The 21,808-nt window shown below is 40.1% G+C and overlaps 1 protein-coding gene across 1 annotated transcript; it reads left to right on the plus strand.

Moving 5' to 3' along the window:
- The first annotated feature begins 692 nt into the window (after positions 1-692).
- Positions 693-17,143, plus strand: LOC124136198 (coiled-coil domain-containing protein 25-like). Its single transcript, XM_046502059.2, has 8 exons — positions 693-796; positions 4,115-4,162; positions 4,696-4,735; positions 8,189-8,240; positions 8,755-8,830; positions 12,143-12,246; positions 12,531-12,779; positions 14,571-17,143. Exons 1-8 carry the CDS (start codon positions 772-774, stop codon positions 14,601-14,603), a joined length of 627 nt encoding a protein of 208 aa, XP_046358015.1. The 5' UTR covers positions 693-771; the 3' UTR covers positions 14,604-17,143.
- The last annotated feature ends 4,665 nt before the right edge of the window (positions 17,144-21,808 follow it).

The raw sequence follows: 21,808 nt of genomic DNA on the forward strand, positions 1-21,808 counted from the left end.
AACAACAGTCACCTTACAAATTCGCTCTGTGCGGCGGTCGATCCTCAACTCAAGCTTTCCCGGAGTGGCCTACAGCATCTTTTCAGTTAGTTTATTATAAAAAACAAACAAACAGTCTATCAGCATTAGACATGTCTTAGTTTGTATGTATGGTCCCAAGTTTCCTTTATATTTTTAAACTGGCTTTCATGAATTATAATATGATTGATGTCTATTGTATATGCTTTGCTGTAACGGTATTATCATTTTTACTGTGTCGATCGTTTATAAAGAGAATACCACACAGATCACAGGCATGGTAAAGCATGGACTAATAAAGGAATAAATTAAAGTGACAAGAATTCATATTGAGGGGCAGGAGTTATTAAATGAGTTTGAAATGTAATAATCCTAATACGTCATTCATTGGTTTCTTAAAAGAGAGCGGTATAGTCGTATCGTCACTTTTGTTTATAATTGATGTTTGGATGAGAACCGATCTGCACTTTTCGGTAAGAATTACTTTAACTTGTTTGATATGAGTAAAATATATATTTTTCTATGACAGGGTGGGATTTATATTAACCAACAAGGCCGTAGTTAACTTTTTTTCACACCGGCTGGCTACGGCACTGACCAAGGCCTGTGCTTCGAGCTGAGTCTGGATTTCTCAAAAGCGACTACAGGGTTAACTCCCTTGTTACTTTCCTATTTAAAGGGACAAAAACGACAACTTCCGTCTGGTTGTTGACAACGAGAATCACACTTTAAAGTTTATTTTACCTAACGACCATGGTCTTCTATTTCGTCAGCAATAGTATGTATATGTTTGATGTGATCATCTATCGGACTGTTTGTGAATGTCACATGATTTAATCAAGAGGGAACAGATTATCACTGGTCCTCAAAATAGGGACTGATCCTTTAGTCCCCCAGTTTTCGCTCACGGACATTTTTGTCCAAACATCGTGAAAGACAGATGGCATGTGAAGAATGCTTTCTGCTAGTTTTGATTTCGATTAGTGTTGAAAGAATTGATGATGAATTTGATTGTATCGGCTCTCATGCATTTTACAGGACACCTATCCGCCATGTTTGTTTCATGCTTCAAATATGACCGCACGTGATCGTAATTATTTATTTGCCAAATAGGCCGTTAAAGCTTAAAATAAGTATAAAAATGACTCCACTTGCATTTCTTATATGATAATATTGCATTGTTTTGATATCAAAGCAGTTTGTAAATATCGAAAATTTTCTATTAATATCGATAAATTACTTGAAAATAGACATGACCAATTTCTTCTGGCGAAAACGATAATAATGTTGTATATATGCTTAATTTATTGGTGATATTCGGCAACAATGCATTTTACCATGCAACAGCTCAGTTAACGCTCTTTAGCACTACCGCTGTCTCGCTTTGACAATCCAACACCATATGGAGCTGACATGCCTTGGTGATTCAGCTTCCCGTTTCGATCTTTTGGAGCTGACATGCCTTGGCGATCAAGCACCCCATTTCAATCTTAGTGAACTCACACTCTTAGGGAGCTGACATGCCTTTCTGATCCGACGCTCCTTTTTGATCTTAGGGAGCTGACATGCCTTTCTGATCCGACACTCCTTTTTGATCTTAGGGAGCTGACATGCCTTTCTGATCCGACACTCCTTTTTGATCTCAGGGAGCTGACATGCCTTTCTGATCCGACACTCCTTTTTGATCTTAGGGAGCTGACATGCCTTTATGATCTGACACTCCTTTTTGATCTTAGGGAGCTGACATGCCTTTCTGATCCGACACTCCTTTTTGATCTTAGGGAGCTGACATGCCTTTCCGATCTGACGCTCCTTTTTGATCTTAGGGAGCTGACATGCCTTTCTGATCCGACACTCCTTTTTGATCTCAGGGAGCTGACATGCCTTTCTGATCCGACGCTCCTTTTTGATCTTAGGGAGCTGACATGCCTTTCTGATCCGACACTCCTTTTTGATCTTAGGGAGCTGACATGCCTTTCTGATCCGACACTCCTTTTTGATCTTAGGGAGCTGACATGCCTTTCTGATCCGACACTCCTTTTTTATCTTAGGGAGCTGACATGCCTTTCTGATCCGACACTCCTTTTTTATCTTAGTTTTATAGAGTAAAGTCTGTTTTATCACATTTCATTGCTCGATTGGTTACTCATTTTATGGACAACGGGAGGTATGGCTTCCTCAAAAAGATGATTGGAGAGGGTGTGATTTCAGTAACATGCATGCACAATTCATTGTTTACTCAACTACGCATGCGTGTAAAACTGTAAAACGAGCACTGATTACATGATTCTTGGTCCAGTGGTTGAGCCTCAGCTAATTAATACACTTATAGCCAAGCCGGTAAGCCGGCAAAGAGTGCTCGAGCCCCCACAGTGCTAATTTGATCTGAAATAGGGTGCCTGGTAAAGTGCACTACTCCTTGATATTCATTTCTTCTTTATTTCTTTTATATTTATTATCATGATTATTTTCATCTATCGATGTCTCCTAGATTGTCACATTCCACAGCATTTTACTTAAGAAATAAAAGATGAGTGGGAGTTGTTTATCATACAATTAAACACTGCAGTGAGAATAAACCATTCGGGGATGCCCCCTTTATGGTTTATTCTCACTGCAGTGTTTTATTGTACGATACACATGATAAACAATGACCACAAGTCATTTATTTCTTGTATGACATAACAACATTATTTACATGCTCTTTGAGGATGTTGATAAAGTTTACAAGCTTTAAAATGATTTAATGATGATGACTCCCTGAATGTAATCCGACCACGGAAATGTCGGACAAGTCCTTTTTCCCGAATATTCTCACAATCCTGAGTTTGATCATCTGTACCTTTTCTCCTAATACCAATTGTCAAATCTCTCCCACTTTGGATGTGATTGTTCAGCCACTGCCTTTATCTGAGTTGCCCAGCTACATCTGTGGGAACAACTCACAAGACACTTCCCTCTCAAAAATAATGTCGTCCAATATATGATGTCATCAAGTTGCAAGCACATATTTGAATCTTCAGAAATGACGTCATGATAGAACAATGTTTTATTGTGAAATAACTATGCTTCGTTCTTCATTGCTCTTTTTTGATTTATTACATAGATGTCTTATATATATAAAAAAAAAGAAAAATTATACATGCATATTTATCGTCCATCGTCCATGGACGCCAAACACTCAATCATGAAGTTTCAATTCATATTAGAAAATCCCATTCAAAAAGAAGCATATGAAATCACATCAGTTAGTATTTCCCAGGGGCATTAGTGGCCCAGTCATCTAAGACACCGCAATTCGCTGTCAGAGTTGTGTCCCTTGGGCATGCTAGAAACCTATGATCATGGGTTCGAATCCTGGTTCGCTGCGATTATGTGTCTAGGTTTGTCAGCACCATACTCATACTTGTTGGTTTCACCAAAGTGTTAAATGTCTGAGACCTGCATCACTTTGGGCTTTCTACCCACATAAAGCTGACACGTGATATAACTGGAAGACTGTTCAAAGCAGCTTTAAACCCAAGTCACTTAGTCAGACCTCCCTGTTTAACAGTCACACATGACAAAGCTTTGGCAACAAGCCAGAAGAATCCATCACATTCTTCCTTAAAACTAGTCTTGTGCTGAGACTTAGACCAAGTTAGATGTTTCTTTTGGGGGACTAGGCTGCGGCAGATCTGCAGGAAGTTTCATACGAGTCCCAGAAACATCATTGGTTGTAGTGTCTTCTATTTTCGCAGTTAATATTTATCAAAATCACAGCGAGACAATTCCCGATGGCAGAAATGGGCATCAGACCTCTCGACAGTCCTTCTTTTGCATGTAGGAGCAGACACAGTAACAAGAAATCAGATTTCCGCATCTCTCTGAAAAGAAAGTTTTCTAAACATAAATATTTCCCTATACGTCTCTGATGCCTTGTAGCCTAGTGGTTAAAGTGTTCGCTCGTCACGCCGAAGACCCGGGTTCGATTCCCGACATGGGTACAATGTGTGAAGCCCATTTCTGGTGTCCCCCGCCGTGATATTGCTGGAATATTGCTAAAGGGGCGTAAAACCATACTCACTCACTCACTCACTCTGATGCCTTGTTTCAGCGGTGTCGCCAGCCTATACAATGTACATGGGACTGGACAAGCATGAAAGTAAGTGACTTGTACAACATCTTTTATACACCTCAGGTCAGACTTTTCTTTTTTTGGGGGGGTTCACAGATTTGGGACCAATAATTTACATTAGTTGGTAAAAAAATTATAAACAAAAAGAATCTAATTTCACATACATTGGGTTTCCTCAAACTGTTATGTAAGTCAGAAATATGAAGTGGGGGTGGGAGGAATTGGCTTGATGGGGAAAGAACACACACCCAGCTAGCAACAGGCTGGGTTATGAATGTCTAGCTGTTGGAAGCAGTTTGACAGTGTTTGAAATTATAGGGGCCTTGAGATATTCTGTTATGGCACTTGAGTTGAGGGATCCCACAAATCTGTAACTTTTTATTTAGCATTGGGGTTATGACAGGGAGCCCTGACCTTCAGGCATAAAGTAGAGCCTACATAAGCATGATAAGCTTTGACTGACAGAAAGGATATGAAATGATAAACTTGGGCTTCTGACTGCATCTTAAATCGCAGATTGTTACTATAGTAACCATTGGTTACAATATTTCCCACTTCAGATGAGGATTTGATCCAGTGGGGATGGAAGGAGGATGTATGGTAAGATATTTTTCAGTCTCTTCCATCACTCTTACCACTGCTTACTAGTCATGCTGGTAGTGTCAGGATGTGTTTCTGTTAAGTCTTTGTGGTTGGTCAATTTGGCTAGGCAATCATTGTTTTCATTTATGAAACACCAGCTGGGATTTATCTAGACCTGCTCACAGGCCAATATTCAGCCTCAAGTCTGCAGCAAATAAATTCCCAGTTTGAATTAAAAATTCCTTAGAATTTTTTAAAATATTTATAAACATGACGAAAATGAAATTTTTAATATCACATTTTTTCTTCCAATTTGCCGCCAAAGGCACTTAGTTTGAAATGCTGAAAAATCCCTGAGTAGTTATTGAAACAAAGTATTTGTTAATACCAGATATTATGATAATCTCACATGCTGGTGCTCAATCTAATGCTGGTGCTTCAGTGTTGTGGGTACATGTTGGAGATGGAAGCAAGCTCTTTTCAACATTGTCACCACAGACAGCTTAAAGGGCAAGTTCACACGGAAATGAACCTATTTTTCTTGTACTTTTTCCACATTCAAAGTTTTAACCTAGTAGTGTCATAGACAAAAGTATAAAAATATCACAATTAATTAACATATGTTTTGCATTAAAACGATTTATATTTTTCACATTTACCAAGTGTTCTATTTTCATAACAAAAACACCATGGCTTATGCCCCTTGCAATATGACGTCATTGGTGCCAATTGATAAACATTATGACGACATCATGCTTTGTTAGAGCCGCTTCACGTGGTGTAGGTACAGGTGTGTGATTCTAGCGTTTCAGATGCCAGCCAGCATAGTGTTATGCTGAGTCACCACAGCCCTGGAGTGTGTCGTAGGCCATGTTGTTTTACTGAAAACTGGTACTTGATATCTTTTGCGTTGAGAAAAGACAGGGATCCAGTTGAATTGGCACCAATTACGTCATAATCTAAGGGGGATAACTCAGGCCTGTTTAGCTCGAAAAACGAAGGCCTCCTAACGCCATATAATTTTCACACTAATGTGAGCTTCCTACTTTCACTGTGAAAAAAATGTGTTTACATTTTCAAACACAGATATTAACTAATTCTAAAATTGCGTTTTGTTTAGAAAAAGAAAGAAAGTGATTTTTGCATGTACACTTCCCCTTTAATAAGTGTGTAAGGTGCTACAGTGAATCCATTCTTCTTACACAGACTGGTTCTTGGTAGAATCTTATCCCAATTGCGTGGATCGATGCTCATGATGTCAATTACTGGCTTGTCTGGTCCAGACTTTATTATTTACAGACCGCCGTCATATAGCTGGAATGTTGCTGAGTGCGGTGTTTAACAACAAACAAACAAATTTGGTAGACTCTTCGCCACACCTTGTTGACAATGTTTGTAGAGGCTTTTGTTTGGGATGTATCTTTGCAGTTTTTGCACTGATACTATTAACAGTGTTTGAAAAACCCTCCTGTCTGACAGTCTGAGACGGTCTATTCTGCCGACAGACGGTCAGTTTTGAAAAGTTGCATGCCCGATGGTCGGGCTATTATTGTATTCCCTTAGTTACCTAAGCATTCTTGGTTTATTCGGTGTAAGAGATAAATTAACTGTCAACATTAATCACATTATTCGGTCATATTGACATCAAGACTGTCCTTACACCATTCTTATATTTACCTTTTTGTTACTTTCGTTTCGTAAGTCTAGAAAATTCTGGACTGACAATGTTTTATCTGGTCTGGTAACTCTGCAAAGTTGCCTGTCTGGTTGTCTGACTGAAAATTTGGAGAATTTTACACACTGCTATTAATGGCTCTAATGTTGGTGCATTATGCATGTTTAGCAATATTTACTCACTCATTTGGTGGTGAATAAACTTTTAGTAGACAAACTTATCTGGATTTCCTGTTATCATGATTATGTTAAAAGACTGGGTATCATATTACTGTCAATGCGCATGTCAACTCGGGGATAAGCTCCTGGGGTATCAAGGATAACATTGCCATCACTGTCCCCGGAACATTGAATACGCCACATATATACACTTAACAGCAAGTGCACAATGAGTGGAATACCTGCTCTGACAACACAAACAACGATGAGCGGACTTTCCAGCTGTACGAGAGGTACATCCTGCTCATGGTTGTCAGTACACCAGCACTCGGAAATACCAATTTAACACATACATGGTAAGGCAACTACCGTATTCGACGAAATAAGCGCCCAGGGCGCTCTCAAAATTACAAATAGGGGGCTCTTATTAGAATATTATTTTGGTGAAAAAAAAAACAGCTGAAAGATCGTAAATTTTGTGGTTTATGCTGACAGCCTGAAATGTTGACATACGACAGATATATTTTTCCAGAATTTAATTGCCCATAATTAAGGGTGCCAATAACACACAAGTGCGTAGTATACACAAATAAATAAGTCTTGTGTACATTGATCAATCAGAAGGGGTGCTGATTGGGATTGTTCACTAGCCAATATATTAGCAAATATCGCCGTGGGCGCTTATTAGAGCGGGGCGCTTATTACGTCGAATATGGTATGCTTGTCGTAAGAGGCAACAAACAGGATCGGGTGGTCAGACTTGGTTGACATGATTGATGCATTTCGTCATATCCCAACTGCGTAGATCGATGCTCTTGATTTCAATCACTGCATTGTCTGGTCCAGACTTGATTATTTACAGGCCGCCGTCATATAGCTGGAATATTGATGAGTGCGGAGTTAAACAACAAACAAACAACATACATAGTAATGGACAACGATGGACAGACGAAGAGACAATGATGTTGTCCTAGGCATGGAATGTATGGGCCTGGTTACCGACACAGCCTAGGGGATAATTGATTAAGGCTATGTATGTCATAATATAACTAACAGTAATTAATGAGAAGTCACATAGTAGCACAGGTTGGCTGACAGTCAATATACAATGGTGGCCCAGTTGTTTTAGGCGCCGCTATTCGCTGTGCAGAGTTGCGTCCTTTGGGCACGCCAGAAACCTATGATTGTGGGTTCGAATCCTTATTTGCCCCGATTATGTTTCTAGGTTTGTCAGCACCATGCCCGTGCTCGTTGGTTTCATCGAAGTGGTAAACGTCCGAGACCTGCATCACTTCAGGCTTTCCTCCCACATTAAGCTGACACGCCGTGATATTACTGGAATGCTGTTAAAAGCGGCGTTAAACCCAACTCACTCACTCACTCACTCACTATACAATGCATTGGTGATGGGGATCAGCGTCATATAAATAACGGCAATTAAGTGATGGGGACATAAGTAATTAGCCTTTGGAATTATATGTTCAATGGCTGTCTGAATCGGTGGTTGTGACAGTACTGTTCAAATTGTAATAAATACTATTGTTTGTCATTTTCTCGATGAATGTCAAATAAAAAACTGAAAATCCAGGAAATATGAGTTTTCCCCTCTGTGGTGATGAAAGCTGTGCAACATTGCAGGTTCCATGTAGACAAGGTGTCCTCAGCTCACGTCTATCTCCGGCTCCATGCAGTAAGTGACCTTGACATTCATTCCTACATATGCAAATTCCGTAATTGTGCAAAAAGAGTTAAGACAATGTGTGCAAAAATATTTTATAGATATAATCACATAATCTGTTCACATACCACATTTCATTCAACATGTTGCTTGTGAAAGCTTGGTAGTTCTCTTATGTTTAGTTTCATCAACATGATCAAAAGCCAAATATAGGATAGCTGTTGAAGTGTTTTGGACCTGTGAAGACCCAGGGTAGAAGGGGTCCTCAGCAACCCATGCATGCCGTAAAAGGCGACTATGCTTGTCATAAGAGGCGACTAACGGGATCTGGTGGTCAGGCTCGCTGACTTGGTTGATGCATGTCATTGTATCCCAATTGCGTGGATCGATGCTCATGATGTCAATCACTGGATTGTCTGGTCCAGACTCGATCATTTACAGACCGCCATCATATAGCTGTAATATTGCTGAGTGCGGTTTTAAACAACAAACAAACAATGAAGTGTTTTTGGAATGTTTTTTCCAGGGAGAAACGTTGGACGATGTTCCTCAGGTTGTGGTGGATGAGTGTGCCCAGCTGGTGAAGGCCAACAGTATTCAAGGTGTGTTATCATGATGTTTCTCATACAAGTTAATTGACCCGTGAAGATAAGGGTTAGAATATGTCTTCGGCAACCCATGCTTGCCGTAAAATGCGACTATGCTTGTCATAAGAGGTTACAAATGGGATCAGGTGGTCAGGCTCACTGACTTGGTTGATTCATGTCATTGTATCCCAATTGTGTAGATCGATGCTCATGTCAGTCACTGGTATGTCTGCTTAAGACTGGATTATTTACAGACAGTCTTTTTGTAGCTGGAATATTACTGAGTGTGGCGTTAAACAATAAACAAACATACAGGGTTAACACTTTTGTTTGACAGGCATTTATTAGAAGTTGACGGATGACAAAGTAGACACAATATATGGATAGCACTTCTTTTATGTACTTTTATTGTGACATTTTGGTATAGATCTTTATTCTCTTCTCTTGCTTGACAACGATATAAAGATCTATACCGAAGTTTACTATAATAGTACATATTTGCTAAATCTAGCATTACATACTGCATTTTCTTCTGTTTCCTAAGAAAACATGACTGGAAACGGTTCCCTTGAGAGAAAACCTGTTCCTGAGCATAGTTGAAACATCTTGCCCTCAACGAACCAACCAACATACACGTCACTCTTCTTGTTTTCACTGACGAAAGCAGAACGTCTGTGAACGTTATCTTTGTCATTGTTGTGGATATGAAATGTTTGTTTTCTGTCAAATACAGATTGATTTGTTTATTCACTTGGGTATTCTTACATACATGTTTGTTTCTTTTCACATGGCTGTGTCGTCTAGTACTCTGTGAGTTTGTAGCTCTTGTTTTGTTCCCACCATTTTTGGAATTGTTTTGTTCTAAATGCTGTTGGGTTTTGCTTGTGTTGTGCTTAGTTTGACACACATTTTTGGAACCTCTTAGGTGTTTCAATATACCTTTTGTTGTCTGTTTGTGGCCTATGTGTTAGTTTTAGGCAGTTGGTCTTCGACAATTTGGCTCTGTTTCAGTCATCTTCTTCTTTGTATAGATTAACATTTTTAATGTTATTCTGACTTTTCTGTGTACATGTTTTGATTGCCAATTTTGTGGTTAACATGCCTCACTGTCGAGTGCTAAGGACCCACGCCTGTTCTGCCCCGGTTGTAAGCCACTGTGTGACATCTGTCAACCCTTGAGTATCTTTTCAATTTTTCGATTATCTATGAGTTTGTTGTAAGAGATGGCTGCAACAATTTCGACGACGTTGTTCAACGATGGTAGATTCTTCTCCGCTGCTGACTTCCCCTCCTTCAACTGCTACAGTTCCCAGTGTATCACGATCTCTGCGGGGCTCAGGAACCTTACCCCCAGAGGTGTCCTTCTTGTTGCCAGGCTACTTGTGCCCGTCAATCGCAAGAACCAGCTTTCGATTCCCAGCATGAGCAGAGAAGCCGTTTTCCAGTTAGTCGGAAAGGAGCTCGGCGCCTGATACTCCTGATATGTGGAATTCGACACCATGTCATCACTCCAGGTGATGTTTGTTCTCCCGGCGTCTCTTCAACAGTTTCTCCAGTGGTGGACGATCCCATCAAATGTCTTGAGCAGAGTCTTTTTGCAGGGGTTCGTAGCGACCCATCATTTATTTGTTGATGCGTCCGTTCAAGGACGGAGGACACATCTTCACGACCAGTCTCTAGGCTGTAGTCAGACGAACAAAAAATGTGGCACATTCACAACTTGGAATTAGAGGCTATTTTTCTGGCAGTACAACACTTGAGGCATCTACTTATTCATGCAAGAGTGCTGATTGCAACTGACAGCTGGACAGCTGTTTGGTACATCCAGAAGCAGGGTTCCACTCACTCGGACACGCTGCTGGCCCTGACCTTTCTCCTGTTTGACCTTGTCGACACCATCCCCAGGCCAGGCACATTCCAGGGTACAGGAACGTCCTCTCCGATGAATGTGGAGGCTAGGCAAGCCGTCAAGTGGATGCTGCACCAGGATGCCTAATACTTCCTCTGTCAGAGGCTAGGACGGCCGAACATCGACCTGTTTGCAATGAGCCTCAACCGTCATCTTCCGGTTTACGTCTCTCCGGTTCTCAAGCCATCTCATTGGAAGGGTTACGTGCGAATGCTTTTCCTCCTCCAGTTTTCCTGCTGTCCCTTCTTCAGAAAATCAAAATGACATCTAACCTTGTCTGATTTTCATGGAGCCTTTCTGGCCAGACAGCAGTCGGTTCCCAGACCTTCTATAGCTAGCAGAACTACAACCTCTAAAGCTACCAGAATGAAATCCATTTCAAAATCTCCTTACCTTTGCTGTACTGATGTTATTTGTCTGTATTACGACTCAAGTGACTTACCGAAGGTAAGATCCTTGATGAGTGTACCAAGCACTTGTGGGTCCTGATCCAGTCTCAACCTGTGTGCAGGTTGCAGGAGCTGTTGGTGTGCAAAGAATTTCACCTGATGTTACTACTCCTACCCACACACGAGGCTCGGATAACAAGTCTACGCTGAGGGTATGCCCTTCTGCTACCTTCGGATAAAATGCAATATGTAATACTGGGTTAAGCATAAATGTATTTAAATCTAATTTATTTTATATTTATTACTTATCCTGTATTACATGACAAATTGGCCCACCCAGACTGAAATGCCTGTATGTTCTGTGGACCTTGCTGCTTCCTCAAACAGAAAAGTGACGTGTATCTCGGCTGGTTCGTTGAGGGCAGGATTTATTTGGGCGAGCAGTTTCAACTACGTTCAGGAACAGGTCTTCTCTCTAGGGATGACATTTCCAGTCATGTTGTTCCTGGAAATGGGAGGGAATGCAATATGTAACGCAGGATAAGTATTAAATATAAAATATGTTAGATATTATTGAATTAATGTAGTTGTTATCCATAAAGAGTAGTCACAGTAGGCATGCATTATCCCATTTTTATACAGGGCAGTCATGCATTGAGCAGAATAATAATGCAATATATAGGGTTGTCACGATGACCAAGCAGTACACAAGATAATTATGCCTTATTCAGGGTAATCATGTTTATAAATATCATGCATTTTACAGATAAATCATGCATTTTGCAGATTAATCATGCATTTTACAGATTAATCATGCATTTTGCCAGATTTAATCATGCATTTTACAGATTAATCATGCATTTTACCAGATTAATCATGCATTTTGCAGATTAATCATGCATTTTACAGATTAATCATGCATTTTACAGATTAATCATGCATTTTACCAAATTAGTTATGCATTTTTCTGGACAATTGCAGTAAGCATGTCTCAAGCAGAAAAATCATGTAAATTGTATTCTTCCACAGGCAACAAGATGAACAACATTGATGTTGTGTACACAATGTGGGACAACCTGAAGAAGACAGCAGGGATGGATGTAGGTCAGGTGGGCTTCCACAGACAGAAGGAGGTGAGTGTGCTCTGTGCTGACAACTGATAGTCTTCAAAACTACTGGCATCCTGGCATCCATTTCCTTCCCCTGAAAGGTGGAGCCAAACATAGGAGATAAACATACTGTGTTTTCAATGTAGAGCTGGGTTACCTGTAGATTTAATCGTGCAACATTGAATTTTGAACCGAACGACTTTGTGGATGTTATTGTGTAGGCTTTGGCTAATTTACTTCAAAGTTTCTGACTGTGCTTGTGGCATTAAGTCCTGCTTATTGTGATGGAGTTACAATCAACATTTCAGGTGAGGAAAGTTAGAATAGAGAAGAGGATCAATGAAATAGTGAACAGGTTGAACAAGACAAAGGAGGAGCGATTCCCTGATTTGAGACTGGAGCGAGAAAACCAGGATAAGGTGGAGCGGGAAGACAAGAGACGGAAGGAACAGGAGATCAAGCAGCGAGATAAGGAGGATGAGAAACGGCGGAAGGAACAGGCGGAGTTGCGTTCCTACAACACGCTCATGAAGCCTGAAAACATGAAGTCTAATGTGGTAGGGTCTTTGGAGTGCCATAATAACGGAACTAGCTCTCAGTATATTTAAGATTGTCGTCAAGTGTGCACTATTTACCATGCTGCTTCCAAATGGCATATGCATACAATGATGTGTATGTCTTCTGTCATTGCTGGTGTTTCAAGGCTGTCTGTCACTAGTGTCTCCTTGTTTCAGGATATGTTTGAAGGCTGTGTCTGTCACTAGTGACTCCTTGTTTCAGGATATGTTGAAGGCTGTGTCTGTCACTAGTGTCTCCTTGTTTCAGGATATGTTGAAGGCTGTGTCTGTCACTAGTGTCTCCTTGTTTCAGGATATGTTGAAGGCTGTGTCTGTCACTAGTGACTCCTTGTTTCAGGATATGTTGAAGGCTGTGTCTGTCACTAGTGTCTCCTTGTTTCAGGATATGGTGAAGGCTGTGTCTGTCACTAGTGTCTCCTTGTTTTGTGATATGGTGAAGGCTGTGTCTGTCACTAGTGTCTCCTTGTTTCAGGATATGTTGAAGGCTGTGTCTGTCACTAGTGACTCCTTGTTTCAGGATATGTTGAAGGCTGTGTCTGTCACTAGTGTCTCCTTGTTTCAGGATATGTTGAAGGCTGTGTCTGTCACTAGTGTCTCCCTGTTTCAGGATATGTTGAAGGCTGTGTCTGTCACTACTGTCTCCTTGTTTCAGGATATGTTGAAGGCTGTCACTAGTGTCTCCTTGTTTCAGGATATGTTGAAGGCTGTGTCTGTCACTAGTGTCTCCTTGTTTCAGGATATGTTTAAAGGCTGTGTCTGTCACTAGTGACTACTTGTTTCAGGATATGTTGAAGGCTGTGTCTGTCACTAGTGTCTCCTTGTTTCAGGATATGTTGAAGGCTGTGTCTATCACTAGTGTCTCCTTGTTTCAGGATATCTTTGAAGGCTGTGTCTGTCACTAGTGTCTCCTTGTTTCAGGATATGTTGAAGGCTGTGTCTGTCACTAGTGTCTCCTTGTTTCAGGATATGTTGAAGGCTGTGTCTGTCACTAGTGTCTCCTTGTTTCAGGATATGTTGAAGGCTGTGTCTGTCACTAGTGACTCCTTGTTTCAGGATATGTTGAAGGCTGTGTCTGTCACTAGTGACTCCTTGTTTCAGGATATGTTGAAGGTTGTGTCTGTCACTAGTGTCTCCTTGTTTCAGGATATCTTTGAAGGCTGTGTCTGTCACTAGTGTCTCCTTGTTTCAGGATATGTTGAAGGTTGTGTCTGTCACTAGTGTCTCCTTGTTTCAGGATATGTTGAAGGCTGTGTCTGTCACTAGTGTCTCCTTGTTTCAGGATATGTTGAAGGCTGTGTCTGTCACTAGTGTCTCCTTGTTTCAGGATATGTTGAAGGCTGTGTCTGTCACTAGTGACTCCTTGTTTCTGGATATGTTGAAGGTTGTGTCTGTCACTAGTGTCTCCTTGTTTCAGGATATGTTGAAGGCTGTGTCTGTCACTAGTCACTCCTTGTTTCAGGATATGTTGAAGGCTGTGTCTGTCACTAGTGTCTCCTTGTTTTGTGATATGTTGAAGGCTGTGTCTGTCACTAGTGACTCCTTGTTTCAGGATATGTTGAAGGTTGTGTCTGTCACTAGTGTCTCCTTGTTTCAGGATATGTTGAAGGTTGTGTCTGTCATTAGTGTCTCCTTGTTTCAGGATATGTTGAAGGCTGTGTCTGTCACTAGTGACTCCTTGTTTCAGGATATGTTGAAGGCTGTGTCTGTCACTAGTGTCTCCTTGTTTCAGGATATGTAGAAGGCTGTGTCACTTGTGTCTCTTTGTTTCAGGATGATGGCAACGACTCAGATGACTTCATGTGACTGGAAGACATGAAGATGAAGGACACCCATGACGTTCTGGACGGATCAATTCAACAACATCAAGGTGATCCGCCAACATGCTCATGGGTCAGGGAAGGCCAACAGTTCTGCCACATGCCAACCATGATCCAATCACCTTGTGTTCTCCTACCTTGGGATGAGGTTTCGACCAATCACGCCCAGGGTTACACATGGATCAAAGCATGGAACCAGTTGGCCAGATGGGGAGACGATTTGATCGAGTGCTAGTGAGATTTGACATCCTTATAGGTGAGAAATCACCTGGTGGACATTCATTCAACTGTGATCTCTATATGGACCAGGCCTACATGTGATTAGGAGATCAAGTGTGTTTGAGTTGTATGTGTTACCTGCTCATGTTAATTGACTTCAGTGATAAAGGAGTCAGTATCTGACATCAGATATCTATGTGTGATATACCCTGCTTTGTGCCTTGAGGGGGAAATGCCAGCATTCGATGTCACGCTAGTAATGTCAAGCCACAGTGACTGTTGTCCTCTACTGCCCAAGTCTCAAGGCTACAGCATGCATCTCTTGGAACACATTGATTCATCTTCTCACTGTCAAACAATCCCATCCACACAGGTTGATTATAAAGAGTTGGTTTACAGATTATTTCTTCTCAAGCCTTCCTGCTACTCCAACTGAAAAAACTAAATAAAGCCGTGCATGTTTTTGTAACTGCTAACCTTAAAAATTGAAATTCAGAAAAAATATAAAACCAGAATAACAAGGGTTGTTTCGGCCAATGGTAAAGACTGCTTAGACAATAAAATGACGCTGAAATGCGGCTGTCAGACTTTTTATTTATTATATTTATAAGGACCCAAACTAGGCTAGGATTTTCCATCTTTTTAAAAAAAAATTTTTATCACCTACGGTACGTATCCAATCAAACTTTAAGATGATAACAAGAATACTGTACAATTCATTCTGTTTTACTGACCAAGGCACAAAGTAATTTTAGCGCTAAGACAATTGTAAGCCTATGTTCAAGTATGGGAGTTACGGTCATCTTAGCGTTAAGATCGCTTTGTGCAAGTGGGTCCAAATCTTTTGCGTAAAAATCCGTAAATGCCCACCAAAAAAAGAGAAAATCTGGCCTAAGAAAAGAACCACTTTTCCTTTCTATCATTTCTTGAAGACTTTTTAAGTTAGGGAAGTGCAAAATAATATTAGAATACAGTAGAATCTCAGTAAGGAGAAACCAGATGTATAAAAACTTTTAAAACGGATATGTTGATACTGTTTTGATGATCCCTGCTACATTTTTTGGGGTTTCTACCAAATAACTAGAAATACAAAAGTAGAACATTTCCATGGTCTAAGACTCTCTTTCACACCTACTATTCGATTCCCAACATGGGTACAATGTGTGAAGCCCATTTCTGGAGTCCCCGCCATGATATTGCTGGAATATTGCTAAAAGCGGCGTAAAACCATACTCACTCACACCTACAAACTTATCATGTAACTAGAAAGGATACTATTTGGTGAACACTGAAGTGGTGTATGACAGCTCAGAGCATCTGATCAGATTTGATACATTCATGAGACAATACCTCACTGACACTGGTTGGTATTTGCTATCTTTACTATCTTTTACTTTCGGTGAAAAAACTCATTGATGAAATGTCCCCGGAGTTCCCAGTTACTTCCCTTTGTTTATATGGTGAAGTGATGTAAACATGGCAAACGTAAATACATTTACTAGCATGGATAAACGACTGATATTATTGTAAAATAAATTCAGTTATTTTCAGTGAAATTTGTGGTAACTGAATCTGTAAGCCAACTCTCCACACTTTATTTCACGACAGTGTCAAATGTCAGAATTTTTTAATCAAATAAAAATGATCCGATTGTATAACCATGATAACAATGGTTTGTTATGTGATTTTGGTGTATTTCATACTCTTTATTGTGAGCTTTCTGAGAGAATGTACACTTTCCACTGGGGATGTTGATCATATTGATCAAAGTAAAACCCTTTTAAGAAATTTGTTTGAATGGGATTTGTAAAAATTCAAACATTTAATTACTCATATTTTGGTATGTGAATAAGATTTTTTCAATTTGCTTCTTTGTTTTTATCTTACTGTACCACGACATGATAGAAGTATATTTTCAGGACAAGAGAGCCCAGTTTGGTATTAAATCAAAATGTATAGAAGTATCTCAAACACATTCCACTTGATCATTGATTGTGTATTGGTAAGAGACATCAGCCCGAAGGTCCGAGGTCGACAGATTTGCTCTCGGGCTGATTGTTTTAAATTTCAGCAGGCACTTATGGCCTGTAGTTTATTTTAATAATGATTTGTTAAGCATTATTTAAGTAATGTGATAAGCCTAACTTTCATATTTAGAAACAGTAGGATTAGACCTTTCAAATGGTGTATGATATGTAGTCGCAAAGATGTTTTACATGCTGATACTTTCCTGATAAATGTAGGCTTCATGTCTCATCACTGAGTCTCTGGGAACTCGACGTGATAGCAGTAAAAGCTTCTGGTTGACTGGTTGTGTTTTGTAATTTATATTGCAAGAGTATGTCTCCCTGCTTTAGCTAAAATGTTTGGGCCAACAGTTTTTCTGGTGGGCCTACAGTTTTTTAAATGAGCTGGCTCTTAAGGCTCTCGGGTAACTCTGCTGAGTTTCAGACACTAACAGGTCAAATATCCAAGACTGATCATGCTGATTAGGCCACAACAAATTGATTATTTGTTCATGTTCATCAAATCACCTTGACCACTTTTCATGGGTGGCCCAATCATTGCAATTCGCTGTGCAGTGTTGTGTCCCTTGGGAACGCCAGAAACCTATGATCATGGGTTTGAATCCTGGTTCACCCTGATTATGTTCGACAGCACCATACCTGTGCTTGTGGTTTTTACCAAAACCTCTCAGACCTGCATCACTTTGGGCTTTCCTCCCACATTAAACTTACACCCCATGATATACCTGAAATACTGTTTAAAACAGCGTTAAACCCAAATCACTCACTCACTCTAATATTAAAAAAAAACTAAGTCTTTTAACTAATCTTACATATATGTTAAAGTTTTGACAACATTGACTAAGTATAAGATGTATACATCAATAATGAGAAATAATAAATTTTGATTATTGTTTCCAAAGAACACATTATTTGAAACAGAAACACACTACCAAATGCACACAAATGCAAGAAATCTGACCAACAATTTGTCAATTTTTTGTGGTCTCTCCAATATTGAAATCAGTGGGGTTTGAGAATTTGTTCTCTTTGTGTTGTCTATTCATGAGACTTACACCACTATGACCTGTAGTATTAGTATACAGGGGGCACGGGTGGCCCAGTCGTCTAAGGCGCCGCAATTCGCTGTGCAGAGTTGCGTCCCTTGGGCACGCCAGAAACCTATGATTGTGGGTTCGAATCCCGGTTTGGACCCGATTATGTTTCTAGGTTTGTCAGCACCATACCCGTGCTCGTGGGTTTCACAGAAGTGGTAAACGTCTGAGACCTGCATCACTTCGGGCTTTCCTCCCACATTAAGCTGACACGCCACGATATAACTGGAATACTGTTAAAAGTGGCGTTAAACCCAACTCACTATTAGTATACAAATAATGTGTCCAGTCTTGGTCCTACAGCAATCACTGTTTGTCCTTGTACTAGATAGAGCCCAGTCATGCTGGCTGTACTACCAAGATGGCCGTGCAGATGGTGGTCAGAGTAGTGTCCTCTCTCCTTTCTTCTTCATCCTCTATTCAGCATAATATTATATCTCCATTCCATGATGATATACCCCTGGACATATTTGCGCCAAAGCTTCGTTGCAAAAATTGCGTCATGATATCCATCACCCGCTAACCTAGCACACAATTTCCTGTCTCTTTGAGAGCTTGGACTTAACAACCAATCAAAATGTCTCTTTCTAACAAGATTTTGGCATAGATCTACATTAAACATGGCTGTTCAATCGAACCCTCGATTTATTTCGAATAAACAATTTTACTCGGAATCAGAATGAACTTCTAGCTTGAAAATATTATTTTTTGGAGTATTAGACAGGGAAGAGAAGTCCTTATGCTACCATGTGTGTATTTAAGAGGTACATAGTAACACAAGTCAAGTATGGGTGATTCGTTACATCCCTAGTAACCGAGTTCCTGTAACTATTATCGTGTAATTTGATTGGATGACTATGTTTTGTGTCATGTCATTCAAACTGGACTGAAAAAAAACCCAAATGTTTGGTGGCTAATGGGTACAGGGTATTTGTCTTTACAGAATGGAGATTTGATGCTGGATAATCAGGGATGTTCTTTGTTACCAGAGCTCCAGATAAGCTTTTGGTGTTGTGGGTATTTTACCCATGCATTTTAAAATCATTGGGTATCAGTAATTCTATCTGGGTATTCAAATTTCTGTTACCCACTAGTTTTTACACATGTGGGTATTTAAGTTAAATATTTCAAAACATTATTCATCTAGTCCCCGCAAACTGGTGGCGTGTGGGTTCGAGATCTTTATAAGACGATACTTCCACAAGAAAGTGTGATGGCAAATGATCATGATGTAACTGTCATCGTGGAGTTTGGCAAGCTTGACGGAATGTCCGTTTATAATTTCAAAATAAGTTGGTGATTTGCTAATCGAATACGCAGGGTTACTTCACAATATTTTGATGATACGCACAAGTTTTATTTTTGTAGCGTATCTGTAATGTTCGTTGCGTATTTGATACGCTTGGATTTTATTTTACTGCGTATTTCTGCATTTCTGATGCGTATTTTACGCAGATACGCAGCTTATCTGGAGCTCTGGTTACACAGTTAAAAAACACACAAGCTTTGTGAAACACAGTATGTCTGCTATATACATCTAGCTATTTCAAGACTGTTTACACATCTAGTTGTTGCAAGACTGCCATTGCAATTGTATTAGTGTATAAGAGAATCTGATTCATGCAAACTGCCAAGCCGGAAGACAAAGAATTAACAAGTACCTAAAGTGATGAATAAACCGTAGTTGAAAATATTATTGTTAGCTTGTGTAGGCAAAAAAAAGTTTTTCGATTTTCATTCTTCTTTTTCATGTAAAAAAATATCTTATACCATGTATCCCCATACAGTTTGAGAACGAACTGAATAATTTGCACAGCGAATACCATGGAATACAAAATATATGTGTGTTTGTATCCTTGAATCATCCAATTCAATTGTCGCCATGGTATTTTACGCACAATAGTCTACAGTCCAATTATCATTATTCAATCACTTACAACAATCTTCTAAATATATATGTCGATGATAATAACTTCACAGACTGCTTATTTAATCATTATTCAACAGAAACTGTAGACAACAGTAAACATTTTAGACCTGCATCACTTCAGGCTTTCCTCCAACATCAAGCGGGGCACGGGTGGCCCAGTCGTCTAAGGCGCCGCGATTCGCTGTGCAGAGTTGCGTCCCTTGGGCACGCCAGAAACCTATGATTGTGGGTTCGAATCCCGGTTCGCCCCGATTATGTTTCTAGGTTTGTCAGCACCATACCCGTGCTCGTGGGTTTTACCGAAGTGGTAAACGTCTGAGACCTGCATCACTTCGGGCTTTCCTCCCACATCAAGCTGACATGTCATGATATAACTGGAATACTGTCCAAAGCGGCATTAAATCCAACTCACTCACTCATATTGCTTAAATTACATTAATCCTTTGCATGTTATATGATAATGCTAGCTATCAGAAATGGATATTGATTATCCTTCTTATCATTGGTTCCTCAGCACCATAATCTTCCTCATGGTAGCTAACAGAGTTAGGTCAGACTGTGATTCAAACTTGGTTACGTATCCGCCCCAAAACAAAATTAAATGTGAAAAATTTATATGAAAAGCAATGTTTTTTCTATTCCGCCTACTTGAAATAAGGGCAATTTAAAGAACACTGACTCATTAACTGTTGCCAATTCAGCCTAGACATTTATCCATGTTTCTTTCCCCCACTCCTCTTGACCTCCACCTTTCCCCTACCTAACAAACATTTTGAGGTAAAAAATATATTGAAATTGAAACTAAAAAACATATTTTGACCTACCCACATAGGCCCCAAATCCGAAAACACACCCCCACCAAAATAGAAGAAAAGAATAATAACTCTGATGTTGACTAGAACAATTATCCTTCACAAAGACTGATATAAAATTACATGTAGATACAGAAACATCATAAATAAATCTATTTGCCCTCATAATAACCATAGGTGTGTCAGCAGCATGCTTGTTGTTTCACTATAGTTTTAGATGTCAGCACCTGAATCACGTCAGTCTGTGCTCCCACATTAAACTGACATGACTGAGAGTGTTCAAAGCAGCGTGAAACTAACTCTTTTTTTCTTTCTTTTTTTTGTGGGGGGGGGGGGGGGGGGTGTGTGTGTGTTGTTACGCCGCACCCACAAATATTCCAGCTATATGGCGGCGGTCAGTAAATAATCAAGTCAGGACCAGACAGTCCAGTGATTGATAGCATGAGCATCGATCCCCGCAATTGGGATCGATGTATGCTTCAACCAAGTCAGCGAGCCTGACCACCTGATCCCATTAGTCGCCTCTTACAACAAGCACTGTCGCCTCTTATGGCAAGCATGGGTTGCTGAAGACTTATTCTCCTAGGTGATCTAAAACATATTCACGTGAATATAATATTTTCAATAAAGTGAATAAACAACATATGATGTAGGGTGCAAATTCAGTGTTTTATTCATTACAACTTAACTGGAATGTACCCGCCATGAACCTCACACAAGACAACCCCCATGTGCACCACAACCACACTTGGCTGTTGAGGATGAAACCTTACCATGCAAAGGCTGTGCCCAATGTGCACTTACAAACCAATTAAAATACTCTAAAACTGACTCCTTGACTTTGTTGTCTTGTTCATAAAGAGATGTAAATGAATTAGAAAATACCCAGTTACAAGCTACAAGGAATTACCGATGTTGTACATTATATCACGAGCTGCGGATAATACGTAATTCCCAGTTATGAGTAGGTTATTCTATATATTACTCAATTGCCGCGCGATAGAGGAGTCACCGGTGGCCCAGTCGTCTAAAGCGCCGCAATTCGCTGTGCAGAGTTGCGTCCCTTGGGCACGCCAGAAACCTGGGATTGCGGGTTCGAAATCCGGTTC

This window comes from Haliotis rufescens, unplaced genomic scaffold (assembly GCF_023055435.1).
Source record: "Haliotis rufescens isolate VD_foot unplaced genomic scaffold, xgHalRufe1.0.p SCAF_121, whole genome shotgun sequence".
Classification (NCBI taxonomy): Eukaryota; Metazoa; Mollusca; class Gastropoda; order Lepetellida; family Haliotidae; genus Haliotis; species Haliotis rufescens.

Coding starts and splice junctions, on each gene's coding strand:
- LOC124136198 (XM_046502059.2), top strand. CDS start 772: ATGGTCTTCTATTTCGTCAGCAATA. Junction 797..4,114: donor CTTCTATTTCGTCAGCAATA/GTATGTATATGT, acceptor GCCTTGTTTCAG/CGGTGTCGCCAGCCTATACA. Junction 4,163..4,695: donor GGGACTGGACAAGCATGAAA/GTAAGTGACTTG, acceptor TTCCCACTTCAG/ATGAGGATTTGATCCAGTGG.